The sequence below is a fragment of the Lepidochelys kempii genome, chromosome 2, assembly GCF_965140285.1.
Source record: "Lepidochelys kempii isolate rLepKem1 chromosome 2, rLepKem1.hap1, whole genome shotgun sequence".
NCBI classification, from domain to species: Eukaryota; Metazoa; Chordata; order Testudines; family Cheloniidae; genus Lepidochelys; species Lepidochelys kempii.
Genome location: NC_136381.1, coordinates 241,137,616 through 241,164,802, shown reverse-complemented (window position 1 = coordinate 241,164,802; position 27,187 = coordinate 241,137,616). Strand labels below are relative to the sequence as shown.

At 39.3% G+C, this 27,187-nt stretch overlaps 1 protein-coding gene across 7 annotated transcripts in view; it reads left to right on the top strand.

The window, feature by feature from the left end:
• EPC1 (enhancer of polycomb 1) overlaps window positions 1–27,187 on the top strand; it is a 101,503-nt gene that overhangs the window by 66,698 nt on the left and 7,618 nt on the right. For 3 of the 7 annotated variants that reach the window (XM_073334417.2, XM_073334416.2, XM_073334413.2), the window contains 9 exons: window positions 3,844–4,003; window positions 5,352–5,528; window positions 5,616–5,705; window positions 5,793–5,941; window positions 8,514–8,866; window positions 24,657–24,775; window positions 24,857–24,943; window positions 25,543–25,684; window positions 25,806–26,172. In XM_073334417.2, coding sequence (XP_073190518.1) covers window positions 3,844–4,003; window positions 5,352–5,528; window positions 5,616–5,705; window positions 5,793–5,941; window positions 8,514–8,866; window positions 24,657–24,775; window positions 24,857–24,943; window positions 25,543–25,684; window positions 25,806–26,172 — 1,644 coding nt within the window. Of the gene's footprint in view, window positions 1–3,843; window positions 4,004–5,351; window positions 5,529–5,615; window positions 5,706–5,792; window positions 5,942–8,513; window positions 8,867–14,874; window positions 15,248–24,656; window positions 24,776–24,824; window positions 24,947–25,542; window positions 25,685–25,805; window positions 26,182–27,187 lie in introns of those variants that run through there. The other 4 variants (XM_073334414.2, XM_073334415.2, XM_073334419.2 and 1 more) reach the window with 4 other exon arrangements.

Below are 27,187 nucleotides of genomic sequence, written 5' to 3'. Positions count from 1 at the left end.
TCATTTTTGAAAACTTTTGCAGAACTAATACTAATACTAAAATGAACAGAACAGAACTAATACTAAAATATCTTTTTGAGTTGTGTAAATCTTTTTTAAAACTACTTTTTAACTTTTGTGTTTAATGATTTTATAATAGTATAGCATGCTTTCACGTTTTACAAAGAGAAAATTAAGTATAAAAATATATATTTACAAATCAGGAAGGAATTAGTCTAGTCTTCATCCAATCACCCTTGTTTTGTCAGTTTTGCTTTAGGTTTCTTTCACTGTGCACAAATCTAGAAAGAGGAGACTTCACAAATTATAGGTAAATTTATTAAGAACATAAAAATGGCCATGTTGGGTCAGACCCTTGGTCGTCCATATGGCCCAGTATTCTGTCTTCTGACAGTGGCCAGAGTTAGATGCTTCAGAAGGAACGAACAGAACAGGGCAATTTTCTGTGATCCATTCCCAGTCATCCAGTCCCAGTTTCTGGTAGTTGGAGGTTTAGGGATACCCAGAACATGGAATTGCCTCCTTGACCCTCTAGGCTAATAGCAATTGATGGACCTATCCTTCATGAAATTATCTAATTTTTTTTGTACCAGTTATACTTTTGGCCTTCACAACAGCCAGTTGCAACAAGTTTAAAGGTTGACTCTGCATTGTGAAGAAATACTTCCTTATGTTTGCTTTAAACGTGTTGCCTGTTAATTTCACTGGGTGACACCTAGTTCTTCTGTTATGTGAAGGGGTAAATAACACTTCCTTATTCCCTTTCTCCATACCTACCATGCTTTTAGAGACTTCTATCATATCTCCCCTTAGTCATCTCTTTTCTAAGCTGAACAGTCCCAGTCTTTTTAATCTCTCTCATATGGAAGGTGTTTAATAGCCCTAATGATTTTTGTTGTCTTTCTCTGTACCTTTTCTAATTCTAATATCTCTTTTGAGAGAGGATGACTGGAACTGCATGCAGTGTTCAAGGTGTGGGCATACCACGGCCTTGTATAGGGATATTGATATTTTCTATATTATTTATTCCTTTCCAAATGGTTCCTAACATTGTTAGCTTTTTTTGACTGCCATTGCACATTGAGCAGATATTTTCAGGGAGTTATCCACAATGACTCGAACCTAGTACCTCTGTGTGGTAACAGCTAATTTAGACCCCATTATTTTGCATGTATAGTTGGAAACAATAATCCCAATCGGCATTATTTTGCATTTATCAGCATGAAATTTCATCTGTCATTTTGTCACCCAGTTTAGTCAAATCCCTTTATAGCTCTTTGCAGTCGGCTTTGGACACAACTATCTTGAGTAATTTTGTATTGTCGGCAAATTTTGCCACCTCCACTGTGTGTCCCCATTTATTCAGATAACGTATGAATATGTTAATCATCAAGGACCCAGTCAGATCCATGGGAGACACTATTATTTACCTCTCCCCATTGTGAAAACTGACTATTTATTCCTCTCCCTTTGTTTCCTGTCTTTTAACCAGTTATTGACCTTTCCTCGTATCCTATAACTGCTTAATTTACTTCAACGCTTCTTGGGGAGGGACCTTGTCAAAGGTTTTCTGAAAGTCCAAGTACACTGTATCAGCTGGATCACCCTTGTCCACATGCCTGTTCATATCCTCAAAAAACTCTATTAGATTGCTGAGGCATGATTTCCCTTCACAAACCTGGGTTGACTCTTCCCTAGCATATCATGTTTATCTGCGTCTGATAATTCTGTTCTTTACTGTAGTTTCAACCAATGTGCTTTGTACTGAATTTAGGCTTACCAGCCTAAAATTGCAAGGATTGCCTCTGAAGCCTTTTTGAAATATTGGTATTACATTGGCTACCCCTCAGTCTTCTGGTACAGAGGCTGACTTAAGCAATAGGTTACGTACCACAGTTAGTAATTCTGCGATTTCACATTTGATTTCCTTCAGAACACTTGGGTGAATTCCATCTGGTCCTGGTGACTTATTACTGTTTAATATATCCATTGGTTCCAAAACCTGCTCCTTTGGGACAGTTCAGACCTGCTCAAAACCAGTCCAAAACCTGCTCAATCTGGGACAGTTCCTCAGATTTTTCACCTAAAAAGAATGGCTATGGTGTGGGGATCTCACCCACATTCTCTGCAGTGAAAACTGATATGAAGAATTCATTTAGCTTCTCCCCAGCGGCCTTGTTTCCTTCAGTGTTCCTTCAACTCGTCCATCGTCCAGTGGCCCCACTGATTGTTTGACAGGCTTCTGGCTTCTGATGTACTTACAAAGAACTAACAACAATTATTTTTATCTTTAGCTAGTTTCTCTTCAAATTCTTTGCCTAGCTTATACTTTTACACCTGACTTGCTAGAGTTTATGCTCCTTTCTCCTCACTAGAATTTAATTTCCAGTTTTTAAAGGATGCCTTTTTGCCTCTCTGTACCTTTTTACTGTGTAATTTAGCCATGGTGGCATTTTTTGGTTCTCGTACTGTTTTCTTTTTCTCTTTTATTTGGGGCATACATTTAGTTTAAATCTCTGTTATGATGATTTAAATAGTCTCCATGTAGTTTGCAGGCCTTTTTTTCCTTGTGACGGGTATCTTTTAATTTCCATTTAAGTAGCTTTCTGATTATTGTGTAGCTCCCCATTTTGGAAACCTGGAATTCTTTTGATGTATCTTAAATTTCTTAAGTGAAATTAAGCTTTGCCATAAGTGATGTCTATGCCAGTGACATAGATCAAAAACTTTTGGTGTGGTAGTGAATCACAAATTATTTATAGGTTTTACCCCTTTCCTTTTTCACCATCCTCTTTGTCTCGACCACTTTAACATCTGATCCAAAATCCACCTGGGCAGAAGAACTGGCAGCCTTCTCCAGTGATATAATGCACTGTTCTACAGGAGTTGTTTGTATGTAATTAAGCACTCCTATCAGCACATTATCCAACAGACATATCCCACCCCTCCCACCTCATGATAGCCTGATATCATCTTTGCAATATGTAGAGGTTTTTTAGTTGATTTCTGACGTGGAGTATTGATCTTTAATTTATGTGTGTATGTTTACTCTGAGCCAATTATATGGACACTTTCAGAAATTGAAATATATCTGTATATCTATAAGTTTTTTACTCTTTTAAGATACTGAATACTATAGCCCAGCAGTTCTCAAACTGGGTTGCGACCCCATTTTAATACGGTCAGCAGGGCTTTGGCTTTGGACCTCCTGCCCGGGGTGGTGGGACTCAGGTGGGCTCAGGCTTCAGTCCTCCCTCCTGGGGTCATGTAGTAATTTTTGTTGTCAAAAGGGAGTCGTGGTGCAATGACCTTTAGAACCAACCATTGCTAACATGGTGAAAGCTTGTAATATGAGATTATGGCTCAGGCACCTTTGCCTTGTTGTTTAAAGTACTTCTTACTACTTTTTTTGTTTTAGTTTAGGTCGTTAGTACTTGTGACACATCCACCTACTAAAATAATAATTCTCTATTTTTTCCCTTCCTACCCCACCCCTTTTTTCTTCATTTTCTACAACTTTTCTGAAGCTTTTAGAGAGCTATCATTTGGTTCCTTGCCTACTTTTCCTCTGGGCATTGCAGAGTCCATTGTATTAATCTCTCTCCTGAAGTAATAGTGTCTAAATGTTGTCTTTGTTTGTTAGTTATTGTCCTCCTGAGGATTTTCTGATTTAGCTATACATCTTTTTAATAGTGCCCAAAGCTGCGAGTAGTACTCTTATTGTAACTACTATGTAATGTATCTAAGTTATACTATGTCATGTGCAGTTTGTGGAAACTAAAAATGGTATGCAAATATTCAGGGTTTTTGACAATTTAGCACTAAAAAAAATTTTAATTTCAGGTATAATTTGGGTGACTACAGTGGAGAGATCATGTCTGAGGTTATGGCACAGCGGCAGCCAATGAAACCTACCTATGCCATCCCCATCATTCCTGTTACAAATAGCAGTCCATTTAAGCATCAAGAAGCCATGGAACTGAAGGAATTCAAAGTTAACAAGGTAAAGAAGTGGTACTTATAAACAAACATTCATTGTCTTGTGTCAACAGGACACAAAAGGTTTTAGACTATACCAGAAATTTATGCTTATTTTTGAAGGTAAAACCTTTTCTGCAAAATGAAAGACTTATCATTAAAGTACACTAGCAGATCCTCAGCTGGTATAAATTGTCAGTGTCCTACTGAAGATAGGATTACTTGCATAAGAAATAAAGCAAAATGAAGAAGTTCAAAGCAAGTATAGAGCAAATGGCTCAGGACTGGGAGAGGCTCATGTCAAACTTGCGTCTGGATAATCCGTCTTTGTATTTTATGACTCTAGCAAGATTATATCAGGAATCGTTTAGGTCCCTATTTTCAGCTAATACTGTTCATACAGTTTTGCCTGTGAACTAACTTTACAAACTGGCAAAAATACTTTTTAAAGATGTAAGCTGCAAAAATAACTTAAAATCTACAGTTTGGTGAAGGATATCTTTATAAATTCATTATTGATGTCAGTTTTCAAATGCAATACACCTCATAGTAGTCTTATCTGAAAGAGCCTTTATCCAGTAGCCCATATGGAATTTCTTTCATCTGCCTTAAAAGGATGAATGCTTCTGGTTGGGTTCTAATCAGTCTGAGCTTTACAGACTGGTGATACATTGCTACTGTAATTAAGTTTCTAGAGCACACTATTTATTAATGGCTGCAGCTGAATTCCTCAATGTTGCTTTACATAATAAATAGGACTATCTTATTAGGCAATTATATGCAAGTATCTATACTTTTAGCCCCCAAAATCTCTTTTCCTCATGTATACAACACTACTGCAAAGCTTGAAAGAGGCAACTAGAGTACTTCCTGTCAGGAATTTTTAACATGATGTTAAATTTATGTTTACACCATGTAATGGTCTATTGGGTAAATCATAAGCTTTAGTGGGCTACAGCCCACTTCGTCGGCTGCATAGAATGGAACATATAGTAGGAAGATATATATACATACAGAGACGGTGGAAGTTGCCATACAAACTGTAAGAGGCTAATTTAGTTAAGATGAGCTATTATCAGCAGGAGAAAAAAACTTCTGTAGTGATGATCAAGATGGCCCATTTAGACAGTTGACAAGAAGGTGTGAGGATACTTAACATAGGGAAATAGATTCAGTATGTGTAATGACCCAGCCACTCCCAGTCTCTATTCAAACCCAAGTTAATGGTATCTAGTTTGCATATTAATTCAAGCTCAGCAGTTCTCCTACACTTCAACCTCTCTAGCCACTCAGTAAAAGACTTAAGGGTGGCAATTTTGCAATAGAAAAGCTTCAAAAACAGACTCCAACGAGAAACTTTTATTTTCTTGCAGCAAGAGAAAGCTGATGTTATAAGACCCAAAAGGAAATATGAGAAAAAGCCCAAAGTCTTACCTTCATCTGCTGCTGCTACTCCTCAACAGACAAGTCCTGCTGCACTGCCAGTCTTTAATGCTAAAGATCTGAATCAGTATGATTTCCCCAGCTCAGATGAAGAACCTCTTTCCCAAGTATGATCTCGACAGTTTACTGCTTCTTTTCTAAGAGCAGTAGAAATCTATCTCATGAACTTACCAGCTCCCTTTGTGTTTTCAAAGGTTATGTCTGGTTCCTCCGAAGCTGAGGAAGAAAATGATCCTGATGGTCCTTTTGCTTTCCGTAGGAAAGCAGGTTGTCAGTACTATGCTGTAAGTGAGACTTATTTATAAACTATAAGACTGAGCATCATTATAGAATAAATCTTATTTTTAATTGTTCTCTCAAATTCTTTTAAGCCTCATTTAGATCAGACTGGCAACTGGCCATGGAGTAGTCCTAAAGATGGAAGATTAGGAGATGTCCGCTATAGATACTGCTTAACCACGCTCACTGTACCCCAAAAGTGTATTGGGTTTGCACGAAGACGGGTTGGGCGTGGCGGAAGGTAAGCTGCCTTAATTATTGATATAAAAAGCTGTGGATAATTTTAAAATTGACACAAGGGCAAAAGTGAAAATGAAAGACACTGGCACCCTAAAAGATAGCACATATGGAATGCTTTCACTTACTGATTTTTTTTATCTTTTGGTTTGTTCCACTGTCTGTAAAAGCCATCCTGACACTGTTTACTACTTTGTTTATAGACCATTACTGTTGATATTGGGAAAGGCTTTTACCACTCCAGAGCTAAGGTTGGCGGTTGTAGTATAAAAATTATTTGTGAAGATTGGTTGGTGAATGGTAGATTTTAAAAATGGGTTTCCCCTCTCCCAGAACCCAGAGATCATCCTCTACTTGAGAAACTGAAGTCCTGAAAGTTCAGTCTGACATACCTTTAAAATATAGCTATGTACAATTGCTGCTGTGGGCTAACATGTTACTTGTAATCCTGAAATCTGCAGACAGTTTTGTGATTGTCTAGCATCTTAATTTTTAAGACTGAGACTTCCAGAAAATGGGAGTTCAATGTTATGCTCCCAAATAAGGCCTAGATACGGCAAATCACTTAAGCTAAGTTCATGTTTAAGTACTTCATCTTTCAAAAGTGCTGTGTACCAAAGCAGTTGCCAGTGAGGTAGTTGAGCAATGGTAGATACTCCGGACATTCACTTAGGTGGCTAATTATGGACTCTAAGGAGCATTACTTTAGGCATCCACTTCTGAAAATCTTGGCCTAGAAGAATTTCTGTATTCCTTTTTCTTTATATAGGTAATATGTTTTTCCATACCTAATTAAAGACTATACATATTTAAATATCTTTTACATTTTCTATAAATGAGTGTGTTTTAAAAAAAGTTGGTCAGGTCATAGTTTGTTCAGTCAACAAAACAAATACCTTCACTTAACTTTCAGATTTATACAATATTAGCTTATTGCTATGGAAGCACCTGAATGGCTGTGGTAGTGATAACATACTTTTTTCCACCTTAAAGTCCCAAGATCTCTGGCTTCCATTTTAAATAAGCACAAGTCACCATTAGATAGAAGCTGCAGGTCACAGAGCACTAAATATAGAATTGACAGTAAAAGGTGGTAAACAATGCTAAAAATAGCAGCAGATCATACCACTGGGAGGTAAATAAGGGTTGCAGGCTAAAAATAGAACGGACAGTTTAGAATGTTGGTAGTTGGCACGCATCCAAGAAAGATCTGACGGAAGGATAGTATCGGAAGGTCTATAAAGTTCTGACAGAACTGTATAAAGGTCAGCGTGTCAGTGGGCAGCAGGAGTAGTTGAGTGGGATAGTTAAGAGCTAAGAAGAGAGCACCCTCTAAAGAACAGTATCAGAGGGAGTTCTGTCCCTGGAGCAAACGGAGAAGAGACAGAATGCACAGGAGACAGTACAGTGTAATAAGTCTGTCCGATAATTGTAAGTAGGGGTGTGGGTGTGTACGTACATGTGTGGGCTAATAAAGATGTATGAATGTGTTTTAATTGTAAAAGGAACTTATGTATATAAGTTTTAAAGAACATCTAAAAACTGCTCTCAGCGACCTGTGGATGACTAGCTCTGTGAAGCAAGGCACATCACTTAGGATCGCCTCAAACTGTTAGACAACATGGTTTGGGGTGCTTTTTAGCTTATAAAGGATTTGTGTTTTATAACATCAATAAGGGGATTGTTATTGTATTAAGGATTCTTAATATTTGCACCAATAAAGAAGTGCTGTGTTTTGAAAAGAATACTGCTTGTGTCAATCTTTATCAGAAGGCTGTATCATCCTCTGGGGGTAACAGGTCTGAGCTGTTCTACAGAGTTTCTGAAACAGGGAACCACTGGCAAGCCCAAGATATTTCCTTTACTTACCCTGGAAACCCACACCTAATGAGAACAGATCAGCTATATTCTGGAGGCACCCTAATTATGTTTTCAGTAGCATCTAAATCACACTTTCATGGAATCTGTGAATTTCAGCATCTTCTAATTTAATTTCAACAAATCAGGAAAGGATCTGGATACCCCTTGAGGGTTTTGCCAGGAGGTTAGATAGGTAGAGAGTGACAGCTTTAGCACTTCTTGTGGCTGTGGGCATATTAAGTGGTTGGAGAGGCTGGGTTGGGTCACTTCTATGGGTAGAACTGATGTATTCAGCAGCTAAGAGAGAAATTGGCTTACTTTTTGGCCCTTTGGAGACACGTTTTGCTGCTTAGTTAGGATTTATGGATTAAAATTTAACATTCTCATTTTTATCTTCTCCTCACGTACCTGATACTTTGCAAATTTAATATTCAGTACAGTTCTACCAAGTTGAAGTCAAAATATCAAAAATGTATGAGTGCCTTGCTGTTTGTTAGATGGGTCATAATAAATTCTGAAACATTGACATGACAAGTTCCAGTTTATTAAAAAATAAACACCACTCACCGTAAAGTAGGATTTAAGTGTGTGGCTGTACTTCATGATATTTTGAGCTTTGTTCATGCTAAAGAAATTCCTGCTATGAGAAACTGGTGTGTGGTGACCTTTCTGGTTTTGGCTTATTATTGTCTAAGTTTATTGCACTTCCATTTTAGGGTGCTACTGGACAGAGCGCATTCAGATTACAACAGTACGTTTCGCCAGCTGGATTTGGAAATGCTTTCCTCAACGCAACACTCTTCAATCAGTCAAGTTGCCAATACCTCAGAAACAAATACCTCGGACAAATCTTTCTCTAAAGACCTCAGTCAGATACTAGTCAATATCAAATCATGTAGATGGCGGCATTTTAGGCCTCGGACACCATCGCTACATGACAGTGACAATGATGAACTCTCCTGTAGGAAATTATACAGGGGTATAAATCGAACAGGCACAGCACAACCTGGGACCCAGACATGCAGTACCTCTATACAAAGTAAAAGTAGCAGTGGTTCAGCACACTTTGGTATGTTTATTTTGACAAAAATTTTTCTAGAAATGTTAAACTTGACTCAGAGAATCAAAAATATTAGAATTTTATCCATTTTTTCTTTTTGATCTGTTCTCATGACAGCAGTGAATCATCTGTTTTACCACTTACATTGAAAACAAATTAGTTAGCATTTTTAACGTGAACGTTAATAGAGTTTATTTCAAATGTGTGTATAAAGGCAGCACTTGTTGCAGTTCTGACTTTTAGAAATGTGTGAAGTCCACTTATGTACAGGGGTTTTAGTTAATATAAAAAAGACAGATGACCATATTAAAAATAAGATTGCTTAAGAAAGCATAAAACCTTAAACCCCAAATTTTCTACCACCCTACCTGTTAGATATCTATGGGAAGACAAAAGGTTGATTTTATGTTTAATAAAATGTTACAATCCTAGTATGCATATGCACTTCAATACAACAGATTTTTTTGCAAAAAGTCAAGATGCTACCTTCCCCTATAAAAATATTTTCATATTTTTTCCTCCATGCATGGGCAAAAGCCAGAGAAATAGTTGGCCTTGCAATGTGTCAGTAAACTCTAGCTCCACAGAACTACTGTAGGAAATGAATTCCAGAACTGAGGACCTGTCACTATAAATGTTGGACCGTCAGCCCCCTGATGTTTTAAATCAGAAAACTGTTAGCAAGCTCCCCAGCTGATAATGTCAGTGGTTGTTGTTGCAGCAGTAGATGGCAGATGTGAGAAGAAGCAGTTACTCAAATAACTAAATCCAGTATGTTTAGCTCACTAGCTTTATTGATCAGTCAGCACTAACTGCATCTGAAAGAACAAGAAAGCCAAGAGTTGCTGATGAGCTTGTGAAATATGCTCCCTGTGAAAGCGTAATTACTCCCAAAATCATCATTTGGGATTTCCAAGACCAGCTATACCATCCACTCTTGCTAAAGTTCACTGTCTAAGTCAGGGGTCGGCAACCTATGGCACGCGTGCCAGTTTTTAATGGCAGCTGCTGCCTGCCGAGTCCCAGCCACCGGCCCTGCTCAGCCAGCTGCCGAACCCAGGCCAGGACCCCGGCAGGCAGCAGCATCCATTAAAAATCCTGCCCTTCCCCCCTGGGGCAGGATAAAGAAGAAGAGGCAGGCAAGTTTCCCCCCTCCCCTGCCTCTTCCCCCAGCGTGCTGGGTTCCTGCCCCTCCTCGTCTCCCTCCCTGCTGCTGATCAGCTGATGGCCCTTGCAAGGGAGGGAGGGGGAGAAGCGGAGCCGCAGCGCGCTCATTGGTGGGGATGGGGCTGTGGGAACAAGGGGTGGAATCAGGGCATATCCCCTCCAGGCCCCTGCCGTGAGCTGCTCAGGCAGGGGGCTGGGAGCACACCCCCAGACCTCTGCCCTGACCCCTGCACCCCCCTCACACACACCCAGCTCTGGCTCCTGCACCCCCCACACATACCCAGCCTCCCCACCCCCCACATTCCCACCCTGAGCACCAAGCGGGAGCTCCTGCACACCCCCCACACACATTCCCACCTGCACTCCTCACACCAAATGGGAGTCGAGGTGAGCACTCCACCCCCAAACCTCCTGCTCCAACCCTGAGCTCCCTCCCTTATTCTAGCTCTTGGCCAGACCCTGTACCCCAACCCCCAGCCTGCTCCTTCACCCCCCTATCCCTGTTCTCAGCACACTCCCGCCCTCAGCTCAGTGCAGAGAGAGAGGAAGAGAATGGGCTAGAACCAGGGAGAAGGTAGGTACTCACCCTATATGGGCAGGGCTGGGATCACAGACGGGCAGCAGGCTGAGCGGGGCCGGCAGCCGGGACCCTGGCTGGCAGGAACCAGCGGACGGAACCCCAGACTGGCAGCAGGTTGAGTGGCAGCAGGCTGAGCCGCTCAGCGCACTGCCAGTCTGGGGTCCCGGCCACCGGCCCCACTCAGCCCGCTGCTGGTCTGGGGTTCTGGCTGCCGGCCCCTTGCCAGCCAGGGCCCCGCTCAGCCTGCTGTCGGCCTAGGTGAACAGAACCCCAGGCTGGCAGCGGGCTGAGCGGGCCGGCAGTGTAAGATCAGCATTTTAATTTAATTTTAAATGAAGCTTCTTAAACATTTTGAAAACCTTGTTTACTTTACATATGACGATAGTTTAGTTATATAATATATAGACTTACAGAGAGACCTTCTAAAAAGTGTTAAAATGTATTACTGGCACGCGAAACCTTAAATTAAAGTGAATAAATGAAAACTGGCACACCACTGCTGAAAGGTTGCCGACCCCTGGTCTAAGTCAACAAAACCTCATAATCAGTTGTATCAAAGGCTGCAAATGGTCAGGCAACTATGCTGATTTTTTTTTTTTTACATTTTCCATTACTAGGAGATAAATAATCAGCACTCTATGCTCTCATTGGTTAATGCATAACCTTTTTTCTCCCTGTAGGGCAGAGACAGCACCCAGAATCTTTTTGGGGGAGGTATTAAAAGAACCACCAAAATGTGTCATGAAGAAATATTTAGAGATCACTTATCTAAAAATTCTGTTCAGCAGAGTATATCATATACTGCCAATATTAAAACTTTTTATCCAGGGACCATTCCCCAGTCACTGGTGGAGAGGAAGGCATGCACTCGTGCACACATTCCAGTGAACGTCATTCTATATTCTTCATCAGGGCCTCAAAACAAAGTTTTCAGGTTGTTCTTAAAATACCCTGCTAAACTAAGCCAAAAAAACCCTTACTAAATCCCACTCGTTGCCATATTTAGTCTTAGGTGTTTGTCTCAACCCAACAGCATACCTTTGGAAAAATACATGTGAAATCAGGTAAAATCCGGTTTCCAGTATTTTCAGAAATACACACAACCAGCGATGAACTCCAAAAGTTTGGATGCTTACTCAGGAAATTGGTTTTATCCTGCCTTTCATTGTTTTTATGATCTCTGCCTCCCACATATGTATTCTACACCTTGTCACTCTGTTCCCCCTTGCAGTATCTTCAAAGAGTGCATGCAAAGACGGGCTACCTCCTCCTCTAGTGTTTTCTCTCTCTCTCTCTCTCTCCCCACTGTCCCAGTGTTTTTTCTGTTCTACTCCTGCCTGTCATCCTGGTGTTTCCTTCTTTTACCGTCTATTCCACCCCTTGCTGGAAGATGGATTGGGGCTGAAACTACTACTGGTTAGAGCCTCTGATATGAGGCTTCTGGTGGCTGCCTTCTCTCTTCTCTTAGTAGCTCTTCCAGTTGCCTGAAGCAGATACAGTGATCTGAAAGAGAAGCAGGGCAGTAGGAAAGAGCAGCTGCAGTATAAGTTTGTTAATGCAAGGAGGAGAAACTGCACTAAAGATACTGGGCAAGTTTCTAGCTGCTTAGGATAAGACACAAAGGGACTGTTGGCAGGTAGGCTGTGAATAGAAATTGAATGTTTATGGGTTTCGGATCACATTTAAAGATCACAAGTGAACTGATTACAAATTTGGAGTTCAAGGTTAACAGCTGTATTTACTTGTTTTTTAAATAGATTGTAGAGGTGACTCTTAAAATCCAGATAAGACAGTTTCTCTTTTAGATGAAGACTTTAATTACTTTGGCTATATCTTAAGTTTAGAAAAAACTAAATCTGTGAATAAGTGTTCAGTGTATGAACATTATCAAATGTGTTCAACGTTGTAAATTACTTTTATAGTAAACATTCAATACTTAAAAAATCAGTATGGAATTTAGATTCATATTTTTATCTGAAACAGTTAACTTTTAATACTTGGCATAGGAATAATACATGTAAAGAGTTACCTAGTCTGATTTTATAGACACAGATGTACTTGAATCAAATATGATTTTTTTTTAATCTGGAGAAGGGAGTAAACATTAATACAGCTCATTGAGATTATAGCCACATGACTCTCCATCATTTTATCAGGAGTACTAAGCTAAATCACCTGTCCACAGTATAACAATTTTTAACCGAATGGTACATAGTATCATAGAAGTTTAGAGATTTGAAAAGATCCAATATATCATCCAGTCTATTTTCATTCCAGTGTAGGATTATTTTCTGTAGTACCTTTTTCTAGTGTTTGTCTTGTCTAGTTCCAAATGTTCCTCAAAAAAGTGATGGTTCTTTTAGTGATCCCTGTATGTGTTCCACACATGGAATACATATGCACACTATGCACCTGACTCCAGAATTTCTTGAAAGAAATGTGTGTTGGACCTCGTGTTCCCAACCAAGGGCGTACAGGGCAGTGCAGGCTGATCCCTGTCTAGTTCCTTATTACCACCGCACGATTTGGAGTAGGAAACTTGTTTCTTCAGCTCCTTTTTGCTTTGTCATTCCTGTAAGAATTATGTATAGTTAATTTTTAGTAGTTTTTTATGGTGTAGCACGGATAGTTAAATAGCATTCCGCCCCCACGCAAGAAGTCTTGGATAATGCCCAGGGTCCTGGGATTCACAAACTGTTTACTGTCCATACTCCTTTTCTGTGAGCAACAAACATCAGTGTTGCCTGTACTTCTTTATTGAGCTCACATTTCTGATCGACAACTCCTGGTGCTTCCATCCACTTCGTGAACAAAGGCGGCACTGATAGCAATGTGGCCCCAGACAGCGACCAGAGCAGCTCTGCCAATGGACTCGCCTTGTACTCAAGGACGGTTGGAGATGTATGTCTCCCCAGAAGACATGTTTGCTGTCCCCTGTCTCCATTCACTGTTCCTATTGGGTCCATCTATATTCCAGGACATTGTTATCACAAGGAGACAATCATTCTCCCATTCTACCCACCAGCTTTGAAGCGCAGCCATTGGTCTTACCGCTGCTCAGGGATGTGGCCTTCTCTTCTGAGGAGTCGGAGGCTCTGCAAGAGTATCTGCAGCACCAAGCAGAGGCAACCCCAGACGAGTCCTAGAAGGTCAGAATTCCGACCTCCAACCAGATAAGATTGGCCAAGAGACAGGTGGTACCCGATGCCAAGGGGTCCCCCCTCTGCTGGTGGATCCATCTTATTGACAACATTAGGGACTGTGGGAGCCCTACCCCAGGCACCCAGGAATGGTGCAAGAGTCTTATTTGCTATCACTCAGCCATATGCAACCAGCGCCATTGGAGCTCTTAGTATTGCTTAAAGTAGCTGCAAAGCTACAAATCCAGCTGGAGGAAATTCAGGAGGCTCAGCACTGCTTACTAGATGGTAGTGTAGCCCTCCCCATCAGCGAGGCCATCATGGACACAGCAAAGGCAGTTTGGGACACCCCTGTTTCTTGTGCCTCCACTCCTAAGAGGGCTGAGAAGTGCTACTTTGTCCCATCCAAGAGGGAGAGTTCTTGTTCTCACTCTCAGCCGAACTACAGGGTGGTGCAGGCAGTTACAGAGCAACAGCACCCAAAGGCTACTGATAAGGGATATGAGACTTGACCTTCTGAGAATAAAGGGCATCTTTTCCTCTTGGCCCTCTTGTCCATTTAATTTGATCAATTATGCTAGACTTCTAGAATTTAAGGACAAGCTTCCTGAGAAGGATAGAGCCCACTTCCAGGCCTTAGTGGGTGAGGGCAAAGTGGTGGCCAAAACTTCACTTCAAGCCACAGTGGATGCAGCAGATACTGCATCGAGGGGGATAACTATGGCCAATAAGGAGAGATTCATGATTGTAATCCTCAGATTTTTGTTCAGAGATGCAGAGTACCATCCAAGATCTGCCTTTTGACACTGTAAGGTAATCCATTAGAAAACAGATGAATCTCTGCTGCCTCAAAGATTTGAGAATAATGCTTAGCTTGCTGTGCGTTCATACCCCTTCCCCCCAGAAGAAGCTTTATGGACAGGGATATAGTGCAAGGCCATCTCCTCAGCCCTTTTATCATCAATATGCTCAGGAGCCACCACACAAGAGAGAGTTAATATATAGACCTAGGAACCCAGCTTCTGCAACATCCACCACCACTTAAGCACACTAATCCCCAACCGAATAATTTCTTTTTGACTGTAGAGACCAGCGTCCCTTTACTGATGCCTCTTCTTTCCCCTATTCAGGTATTTGGAGGTCACCTTACCCTACTTGTCAAAGATTGGAGGGCCCTAACTACAGACATATGGATATTAGAAGAGGCTATCTACTAGAGTTTCTGACCACTGCTTTTCACAAGCCCACTTCTTGGTTCCCTTTCCAGGGACCACTCTTGCAAGGAGATTTTTACAACAGGAGGTAAATTCCCTGCTCCTCAGGGGAGCCACAGAAACGGTTCCACCTCAACACCACAAGAAGAGGTTATACTCTCCGTATTCCTTGATTCCCCAAGAAGAATGGAGGATCGAAGCCAATTCTTAATTCTTAATGTACATCAGTTAAACAAGTTTTATCTGAAAACTAAAATTCTGCATGATATCCTTGGTATCAGTAATTCCCTTATTAGAGGAGGGCACATGGTTTTGTGGCTCTCAGCATGGAAGATGCATATTTTCATATTAATATCCATCCAGTCCACAGGAGGTTCATCAGGTTCTTCTTCCACCAAGGCCACTACCAATTCAGAGTACTCCCCTCTGGTCTGGTCACTGCATCCAGGATGTTTACAAAGGATTTTTCAGTGGTGGCTGCTTGGATGAGAAGAGAAGGATTTAGTGTCTTCCCATACCTCAACAAATGGCTTCTTGCAGGCCAATCCATTGAGGAGTTCCACAGGGCAACCAATGTTTTGCTCACCTATTTATCTTCCCTAGGTGTTTGCATCAATCACAAAAAATCCATGCTGACCCAACCCCTCTTCCCTCTCCCCAGGTACATAGATTTCATAGGGGCATTGTTAGACTCAACTACAGCAACAGCATATCAACCTCTTGAAAGGTTTCAGGTAACGAGCACTCTTATGCACAAGGTCACTATCAGACCCAGGACATCCGTTGGAAGTTGCCTTTCGCTCGTTGGCCATTTGACTTCATGCGCACACATGACACCATTCACCAGATTACATCTATAGTGCTTATAAGCCTGGCTTCTCTTGCCGTATTCATCAGTGAAGGGCACCATAAACTACAAGGTCACAATTTCATCCTAGGTATTGGGCTCTTTTTTGTCTAGTGGACAAAACTGGAGAAGGTTCGGTTTGGAATGTGTTCCTCACACCAACACCTGAGGCAACCATAGTTACCAATGCCTCCCTCTTGAGTTGGGGTGTGCACATGGGTGATCATATGGCACACGGCATCTGGACCCCTGGGAGTCCATAATGTACATCAACTTATAGGAACTCAGGCATTGCAGGCCTGACAGACCGCCCTTTCTCCCATCCATCCAATCCAAACATATTCAGATAATGTTGGACAAGATAACAGTATTTTATATAAACAAGTGAGGGGGAACTAAATCTTTGTACATAGAGGCAGTCAGTTTCTGGAACTGGTGCATCAAACATCACTTAACCCTAACAGACTGCCTGAGCAGACATTTGTCCACAAATCAAGAATGGGAGATTCACAATTTGTTTTTCAACTACGTCTTTGGTCATGGAAAATGCCAGCCTGGGACCATTTCACCTCACAGGCAAACAGGAAGTTGCCTTGGTTCTGCTCCAGAGCAGCACTGGGCAAAGAATCTTTGGGAGATGCCCTCCTGATATTGTGGAAGGATTGCCTGGCATTCTATGGAATATCCACCAAGACAGAGCATGAGTCATCTTCATCACTCCCATCTGGTCAAGACCGTTCTGATTCATCAATCTATTAACGTTCTTAGTACGACCACACATGAACATCCCCACGTTAATAGATCTTCTAACGCAACACAGAGGCAAAATCACATACTCCAATTCAAGGCTGCTGCAACTCCGAGCCTGATATTTGGATGGGCATCGGAGATGGAATGCTCATGTTCCAAGTGGGTGCAATTCATCTTTAACCAAAGTACAAAAGATTCTGTAAGAAGCTTTTACTCAGTTAAATGGAAGTTTCTCTGCTTGGATTCATCAATGCATATTGTCTCCAAACTCCACCTGAATCCCTGATATCTTAAACAATCTTCTTATCCTTAAGTCTTCAGGTCATGCGTTCGGTTCCCTGTGGGTACATTTAGCAGCTATCTGTGCTTTCAATCCTCCAATAGATAACTGTATGATCTCCAGGCATCCTGTCACAATTAGAATTTTTTGAAGGGGATTCTCAGATCCTTTCTACCAGCAGTGAAGTTCAAACCTCAATCAGACCTCCAATTTTGGTCTGTTGTCTCTTACTAACCACTAACCTCTTCGCTAGCCACCTGCTGTGTCTGTCTGTCTGTCCGTGAAGGTGGCCTTTCTGATTGTTCTAACGTTGGACAGAAGAGTCGGAGAACTGTGAGCACTTATTGGCAGGCCCTCCATATACCACCTTCTGTAAAGAAAAGGTCTTGCTATGCCCCCACCCCAAATTCACACCCAAGATAGTTTGTCATCCATGTACCTGTATTTTTTTTCCTAAACCACATGCCTCGGAAGAGGAGAGAAGACTGTATTCTCTGGACATTTGGAGGGCTTTGGAACAAAGGACATGAGAGAGACACCTAAACTTATTTGTTTCCAGAGCGATCATGATATCAACCTTTATCAGCACAGAGACTTTAAAAATGGATCTCCGGTTATAGTATCCTTTACTGACCAACTGGCATCCTCCACCTCCAGAAGGGGTAAAGGCTCATTCCACCAGGGAGCAGACTATTTCAGCTGCATCTCTGAGAAATTTAGCCATACTAGATATATGTGAAGCAGCTACTTGGAGCTCTTTCCGTACCTTCACCAGGCCTTATGCCCTGGTACAGTAGTCCACTGCAGATACAGCCATGGGGACAGCAGTTCTACAGTCAGCTATCACTTCTGCATCCTCACACCCACCCCCTATTTATTTATTAATCTCCCACATGTGGAATACATATAGGGGACCATCACATGAAGAAAAAATGGAGGTTAGTTACCTATAACTGGAGGTTCTTAAAGATGCGTGTTCCCTATCTGTATTCCACTGCCTGCTCTCCAACCCCTCTGCTGCTGATTGGTTACTCTGAGATAAGAATGGAAAAGTGGAGAGGCATTGGCCTGCACTGCCCTCCGCTGAGAACACAAGGTGAGCTATGGTACATGTGCGGGCCAATACACGCTGCTTGCAAGAAATTCCCGACTCGGGTGCATGGCACACATGCATATCCCATCCATGGAATACAGATAGTGACCAATCATCTCAAAGAAGCTCCACTTACAGGTAAGTAACCTTCATTTTCCTATTCAGATTTGCAACAAAAACAATATTTACAGTCCAAAGATTTGTATGAATGAAGTAGTATGTAAAACAAGGCACATCAAGCTAAACTGTACAGTTACAAGATACTAGTTTAGTGGGCTCACTTTAACTACTGAGCCAAAAAAAACTAGAGAGAAATTCACATCTGTAAAGTTGATAGGTAAAAATCAGTATGTTCTTTAAATATTTTGGGAAAATGCATTCCTGCTGTGTCAACTGTAGCCTGTCCTAAAAGTTTGAGCTATCACACAAGATTGCACCTATGACCAAGAGAATATTTGAAATGTATTGAGTCGTCATTATTCCAGAATTGGTTATCAACTCAAATCTTCAATTCCTTACAGTTACAGTACCTGTCCATACCGCGATTGTTTTCAAAGCAGCAAACCTCTGTGCTCATTTCCTGTTTATGGAAAACCACTAGCACTGTACTTTTCTTAATTACTAAAATGAACCCTATAGGTGGTGTATAGGAAGTATACAAAATGGATAGGGACAATATCCCTTTTATTGGACAGCATGGGACAATTCCAAGATGCCTGACTGTAACTCGGATCATGAGTGAACTGACTAACCTGTAACATTACAATCTGAACTTGTAAACTGTCAAGTAGCATAAGAAATAGTTTGCCAGGATACTTGCTGATTTTTAACTGTGCTTCAGTTCAGCATTGTGCTGCAAACACTACTGTGAAAAGAGTTCTTGTGGCTAACTTGCGTATAACCACAAAAGCAAACCTTTGAACTATCAGACTTTCTTTTCAGATAACCAACTCGAGATCCAGTTTCTTGGGTAAATTCATCTTTTAATAAATTTGTAGCCTGTCACGCTGTTAGTAGTTAATGCAATGTCTCTGAAGAAATTCTAACAATTTGTTGTGTAGAGGAAAAAAATCTGGAAAAAGAAGAGTATTGAAATTTGTTGCAGTGTGCCCCGTTAGATGTTGTTATAAAGCTGTTCTTTTTAAGGTCCAAATTCAAAGCCCATTCAAGGCAATTTGGAGTTTTTCCATGGACTTCCATAGACTTTGGATCAGGATCTAAATCTTAACGCTTCCGATTACTTTTCATTTTTAACGTATCAAAAATGGTTGCTAAGATTTGAGGTGGTATTCTGAATTTACTGTATTGGGTTTTGCTAGGAAATATGAAAGAGCTCAGATGCTACTGAACTGCTAGCATCCAAACCTACAGCCCTTAAAGTCCTAGAAAGTTGGTGCCATATGGAAGCCTTACTTAAACTCAGTGCTAAAGTTCAATGCCTCCTAAAAATTATCAACCTACTAATAGTACATTACTTTCTATCAGAACTTGAGTAAGAATTTTTTAAAATTCACATGCCTCTTTAATTTCTAGCTAGTATGTTCATTCATCCTAGAGTTCAACATTCTTAGAATACCCTCTGTTTTAAAGAAGCCTCATTATGACAAACCAGAATGATCTCTGATGGAAATCTTCACGACCCAAATGTGGCTGATCTGAAGAAACTGAAACTGTCAACAAAAATTTTATTTTTACAATGAGTTCTTAACTTCAAAGTTCACAATTTTGTGTTCTTACGGTGCACTTATACTTCTCTTGGGTATCATTGTTCTACTTCAATTTCTATCTAGGCTTCCTAGCTTATGTTGGGGAGATGAACCCCTGTCGCACGATTCTTCTAACATGGTTTCAGATATAGTTGATCTTAGAATAGCTAGACTTGATGTTTGGTCTTCATCAGTACCTGAAAAAACAGGCACTGTGTGATCTGCGAATTAAAAATATAATCTACTCTGTTAGTATTTACTTTCTTGCTCCTTGGTCTGCAATACTGAAACAAATCTGTATCTAAGACAGATATGTACAGATGAAAGATTTGGGCTCTTCTCCTTTGTCAGACTGTACTACATATGAAAACTTGAAAAGCTATTTTCTAGTGAAATTGTCACAAGAATATGCTTCTGTGAGCATTGATAAGAGCTACACTTCACAATTTTTTTTACTAAAAACTGAATGGTAGAACTAGGAGCTAGAAATAAGCTTTACTAGTTGGAGCTGATCACCCATCTTGTCTGTCAGATTTTCAAGCATGTATGATTTCATTTATGGAGTAAGAGCTGAGAAGTAATAAAACTTCCAGAAGTCTGCACAGTAATTTTTTTTTAAATAAATTAAAGTATCATCTTAGAATTTGTTTTTTAAACTTTTTACTCATTTCAACAAGTTTAGAATTTCCCTTCATTACCTGGATCTTATTGACATTCAAGATTCTGGGATCCTAAGCTTTCATGTTTACATAACAAACTTGATTTGACTTTACAAGCAAGAACAACATATGCGGTAAATGAAAGCAAAAGGGATTCTCTCTGCAATCCTTATAGTTAGCCTGTTTGTGACAGCCATTTGCTGTTAATTCACAAATATTAGTACTAAATGGCTTTTCAGAGAGGTGAACAGATTTTTTTTTTTTCTGAAATATATTTTGTTAGAAAAGCTGTTGGAGAACTTCAGTTTTGCAATTATGAAAAAATAGTGAAACTGTTTAATTCTTGATCTGAACTTCAAGACTTTTTAGACCCTCTCCTTGACTTTACAATGCTGAGCAGTTTTGTCATGAAGACTCATAATTTCACAGGAGAGCCTTGCACAGTTCCAATCAGATTTGTCCAAATGCACTGAAAATAAAGGATACTAAAGATGAGATGCTTTCTTGTAAAGTAAGAACACTTAAAAGGTTTTTGTTTTTGTTTTTGTTTGGTATGTGTGTGTTACACAAGGAAAAACCAATTCCCAAAACCTTCTGCCTCACCACAGTGTCTTACTAGTAGAGCTAAACACACTGTTGGCCTAGTGGCCTACAAGAGAAACTCTTATCTGTACTTGGTACAGGAGGAAAATTAGGAAGCAGATTAGGAGGACTGTAAATGAGCAAAATAAATCTGATTTGTTTTAGCCAACTAGGATGTTTTCCTTTAATGCCGACCCTTTCCCAAAAAAATCAGTCTGAGTTGGGTTTGGACAGAGCATATTATCAGCATTCCTGATTGGTTATATCATCAGTGTATGTAGGGCTTTTCCATAGGTAGCTCAGACTAAGAAGTTAGCTTCTCAGACTAAAACACTTAAAACAAATACAGATTATGGCCCTTATACTGGACCTTTTGTTATGTGAAAGTAGCATTTTGACATGGTATGGCGGTGAAAAATATTTTTACATTCCTGTAACAGTTTCCATCAGAGTGTGTTTAAGTAGTTTGCAAACTTTGACTCTCAGCAATAACGCTATTAGAGAGGTATTTCCTCCTGTCTGTAAAATGGATCTCACTGAAGTATAATGAGGATGTGAATAGCCCAGGATCACACACCAAATCTTTGGCAGAGCTGGAAATAATGCTTGCCCATGACTGTCTGGTTCTTTAACCACTAGAAAAAAATAAATGGTCCTTTGTCAATGTATTGGGTGTAATCTTGGTGTCCAGAAATTATAGGGGAAAAAGCTAACAGGAGTTTGTACTGCTTATGCTAAGATTTTCAAATACGCCTAAGGAAGTCTGGCAGCCAACTGCCATTGCTTCCTTAGGCCTCTTTTAAAACTTGAGCCTAAATAATTAAAATGCTGTGGGTGCAGAGCAGTTTTTTCTTTTCACTTGCCTGGTAAAATGGTTAGTGCAATTATTTTGATAATGGCTGGCAAGGTAATTCCTGTATGGACTGCAATAATTCATTGAAATGCTATTTGGAAACTACATTCATTTGTAAATCTAAATATCTCCTTCCAAAAGTACCAAATTAATATCTCTGTCAAATACTATGAACGATGACCACACTCAACACTTTTTTGTGCAGCAGTAACAAGACATGGATGTTAAATTTTGTTTAACTTTGTTAAACAAAAATGTAAACTTTAGTTAACTTGTCATTTTAATTTAATATTCAAGTAGGTTAGGCCCAAAATGTAGTGTTAAAACTTTGATGGATAGTGTCTTTATTGCTTCCATGCTATTACAATATTTTATTGTTGCAAAAGAGAATGTTTAAGGAATTTTGAAAGTAATTATATGCAAATCAAACTGACCAGTCTGGTTTCATTGTTCAAAGTATTAATGATTAACTGGATTTTTTTTCTGATGTAATCAGTGATGATATAAGAAGTTGGGGGTAATTGTGGGGTGGGGGCCAGGACTAAATTATCTTGTGTCCCTTTAACATGGCTTTTAATTTACAAATTATATTTTAAAGCATATTATACAGTCTTTTCATTTATGAACTGATTAGTTTGGTACTCTGCTTCCCTAGCAAATGGCTGATACCATAGCTGAAATGTAAATCCTGAATTCAGCTTTTGGAAGGTAAAAAGGGGGCCATAATTTTAGATAAACTTTGTTTAAAATATATATGCAGTTTTATGTTGTTATAGTTTAAGATTCCAATTGATGAACAGTGGATTTTTCCTCTTTTTAGTAAATCATTTCAATTCATTTTTTAAGCAATACATCTACAAACTTGTTGTTTTAGAGCGCAAAGTCCTTTCACCAAATTACTAAAAATGAACAGGAAGAAAAATCATCTAAATTGTAAAATCTTAACTTTCCTAGTCCATTATTTGTATGCATACTTTAAACTTCAAAACACTGTACTATAGCACCAACTAGTTATAATTCACTAATAAAAAGATTTATATAAATAAAATACCTACTAACGCAGTAAATGTTTGATTTATTTTTCAAATCTTCAAGACTAATCTCAATTCAATTTGCCATATTTTTAAAAGAAATACGTTGGAAAGTGATGCAGTGCATTACACATGGTTATATATATACAACCACTGTATGCCTATTCACTAAAGAACTCAATCAGAAGAGCTTCTAACTTGTTTGAAATCTTACGCCATTTTACTGTGTTCAACTGCTAGATACAGTATCTCAAATACTACCATGATGGGCAGCAGTATAAAACCCTAAAATAGATTCTGTGATAATTTGGTGCTCTTTCAATACATAATCAGAAGAAAGATTTTTATATATATAATCATCATGTACAAGATCTTAATTTGTAGCTGCGAATGATGCAAATATTTCCAAGAAATTCATAGTTGAATGTGGGCTGAAGATGTATGATCTTTAGACACTTCTTATGGATTAACTTGTTCGTTTTCTGTATTCAAATCATCACAAGCCATTTGATTAACTATTCTATCCTCTAGAGTTCAGCAAAGATTAACAACATTTAAGTCTTTCTCTCTCCCCCCCCCCTCCTTCTCCCCCCCCCCCCTCCCGAAACATTAGATGCATGTAGTCTGATAGGAGTACAGATTTTCTGCGGTTGGGAATAAAGGATAAAAGCTTTGGCCAAGATACTGTATTTCATGAACAAGCATTTAAGTCTTGTGTTGACTTGTAGAAAGTTGGATACCTTCCATTTGGTAACAGTCGTAACTCTGGAAGGCATTGGAAGTTGTTGCATAAGAATGTTCACAATATTTGTTTTGAGAATATCCACAGAAATTTGGGGGCCTGAAATTTAATTTGGGAAAACTCACAAGGTGTGGTCTAGGCTGACTCTGTAATGGATTCAATCTGCACCATCATCCCACTTTTAAATTGGCAATAGAGATTTTCTTCATTAAAACTATACAAACCATATGGGGGATTCAAAATCAATTTTATTTTTTGTTTTTTAGAACTGATCTCTCCATAGACAAATTAGTATAATACAGTGTCTTTCCTCAGACATCCTTCTGTAAATCAACATAAACAGCTCCATTCTTATTGACTGGATTTTTTTTCCAGGTGGGTTAACTGGGGAAAATTGTGATTGACGTTTACACATTATGGCTAATGTATCACTCTTTAAGAGCTCCTTTATGGAAGAAAATAGCTTCTATGAAATTCTCCATTGACAGAGTTGACAGTGTGCATGATTATTTTATTTTTATTTTTTTTTAAATACGAATATAAAAGGTATTTTAGTCTATACAAAACAGAGGGTGGTGGGAACAGTGAAGTTTGTGTTGAGAGATCATAATGTGGTAAAACAGTCTTCATTAGTAAACATCAAATTCATTTTTGTATTTTCAACTAAATATTAAATTTAGGAGGGCCTTCACCTGTGTGGTGGTGAGCACCTTAACTCCCACTGGAGTCTGTGGAGGTTCAGAATGTTCAGCATCCCACAAGATAATGCCTCAAATCTGCACATATGAAAGTTGGTCTTTAATGTACTACACTAAAACACAATCTTTGCAGATCAGTCTTATCTGAGTGGTGGTTTGTGCCAATCTGGGCTTACTCCCTTAAATTCAGTTAAATGAGATTTCTTCACTCAGATATTGTAAGCTAAGTGCAGAAGGTGTTTAATACTTCACCACAGATGTGTTCAATGGGAATAACTTAGTTTGGACAAAACCGCTAGAAGGATCATAGTCTGTTGCTATAAAGATGCAACGAGGTTCTTAGGAATTTGCTGTGGTATGTTGAAACAGTTTTTTGTTTTAGGATTCTAAAAGATGTGTATATATACAACATATACATATTTTGATATAGTATTTTCTCGTTTTATATTTTGTTCAGCATTTACAGCCGAACAATACCAGCAACATCAACAGCAACTGGCACTAATGCAGCAACAGCAGTTTGCACAAATTCATCAACAGCAAGCAAATAGTAATTCCTCTGCCAACACTTCACAGGTGAGGGATTTGTCTGTGCTATGATTTATCCCTCATTGTTTCCCACCAGGGTTCATCTCTAATTGTCAACTGTTGCCATAGAACCTTGAAACTAACGAACAGGAAAGTGGCTTTCGCCTGAATCTACATCATAGCCATTCTGTAAAGTGTTTAGAAGGGACACTGCAGGTGAGTGTGGCAGGCATTGCCTCTGCTCCCTCTTAACAAACACCAAAAAGATGAGTGAATCAATTAAATGAAATACTCAAAGACTCAGGAATACATATTGCAAAGAATTCCAGCCATGTTGTTGTCCTGTTGAGACTGTATGTATGACTGTGTTCTGAGGCCAGATTTTTACCTTTTAATAACCATGTATAAGCATGTCCTGTCTTTAGCTGTGAAAACATATCTAACAGCTAAATATGTAACATTTAAAGTGTCAATGCACAAACACAAAGTTCAGAAGTTGCTGTTGGACATCTGAACCTCCTTGAATCTTTCAGATTGGTTTGGAAATCTTGTGAGAAATGGTATGGAAGGACAGTGTGATGTGCGTTTGAAATACTTGTGCATGTTTTAGTACTGGAATTATAAGTACATGGGAAATACTGCATTTAATTATTTATCTAACTTTACCAAACATCAGAAGTTTGGTTTGAGGGAACAGTGAGGATCAGTTCTTTCTTATCTGCACTGGTTTGTGCATTACTAGTTGATGCATAAAAATAGGAAGAGTACTGACCTTTTGAAACTTGATCACATTTATTTGCCACCTTTCTTCTTAGGGTTTTGTTTCCAAGACATTGGATTCTGTTAGTGCTCAGTTTGCTGCTTCAGCTTTGGTAACATCAGAACAATTGATGGGATTCAAAATGAAGGATGATGTGGTGCTTGGAATTGGGGTGAATGGCATCCTTCAGGCCTCAGGTATTGACCTATACAAATCTAAATTAATTCTGATTGTATTTTGCTTTCATAGTTGGTATGTGAAACCCCTGTTTGGAGTCTGATTTTTTTTTTTTTTTTCTTAAATATCATTCTTCTGCAGGAGTTTACAAGGGCTTACACCTCAGTAGTACTACACCTACAGCACTTGTACATACAAGTTCATCGTCAGCAGCAGGTTCAACCTTGTTACCACCTTCAAATATAACACAGACTTCGAGTTCCCACAGTGCACTGAGTCACCAAGGAACTGCTGCCAACTCTGCAACAACTCAGGTCCTGATTGGGAACAACATTCGATTAACTGTACCCTCATCGGTTGCCACTGTAAACTCTATTTCAACACTCAATGCACGACATATACCTAGGACTTTAAGTGCTGTTCCATCATCTGCCTTAAAGCTGGCTGCAGCAGCAAACTGTCAGGTGCCCAAGGTTCCAGCTTCATCCTCTGTGGATGCAGTACCAAGGTAAGTCCTGTATGTGTCTGAATTTTCTTAGTTTTATTTTACGGTTTTCCACAATGACATAACTGTTAGCTCAGAAACCCAGAATGTTAACCCAAAGCTGCTGTTCATGCTCTACCAGACAGTATCAATCAAAGGGAAAATTCCTCTCCACTAAACTCAATGTAAAACCAGCCTTGTTTATCCATTTGAGAGTCAAATTACTGCCTCATAAATGGGGAGAACCTTCTTATCATGCTCCTTTAAAAGAGGTGATACTGTCAATAGATGAATGACCTTAGGGAATCTGGATCAATGGTCATCCACAGATCTTTTTACAGTTAGAACATTGGCAAAGCTTTCAGGGAATACCTGAAATTCTGTGTAATGCAGAACTTGTGAATTGTGAATTTTTTAAAATACTTTTGTAATAAAATTATCAGGTTTTAAACTGGAAATTAGGCTGTTTTATTTATTTCTCATGCTTTGTCAGTCTTAAATGTTTTTACATTTAGGACCCATTATGTATTATTTTTTTTCTGGTATTGAACTAGTTAAATATGTCAGCAGAGGTCTACGTGATTTATAAACTGAAGAAATTATATCTAATGTGTGCTATTGCATATAATTTATGAAGTAGTAGATATGGGTCTCTGGGAATATCCTTTTTTGTTCACAGTTCTTCACATTACTTAACAAAAATGAGGGATTTGCATACCAAATAGTTGCCATTTATGTTTTAATAGCTTGTCCCAGCCCTTAAATAGGAGTGAGAGCAGTTAGAGTTATTCTAAATGGATGCCATTTCTAAAATACACAGGCTACTGCACACTATGTGATATATTGTTTGTCAGACCATTTAAATTACTGAACTTAATTTATTTACTCTTAATGTGTTCTTATCCTCTTTACTTTTAATTTGATTTTCATATGGAGTTCTTAGTTTTTCCTCTTTCTTTTTACTCGCCCAGGATTTTTTACCAGTATATATTGAGTTTTGGTGGTGACATATTTTTTTCTATGTGTGATATAATTGTGA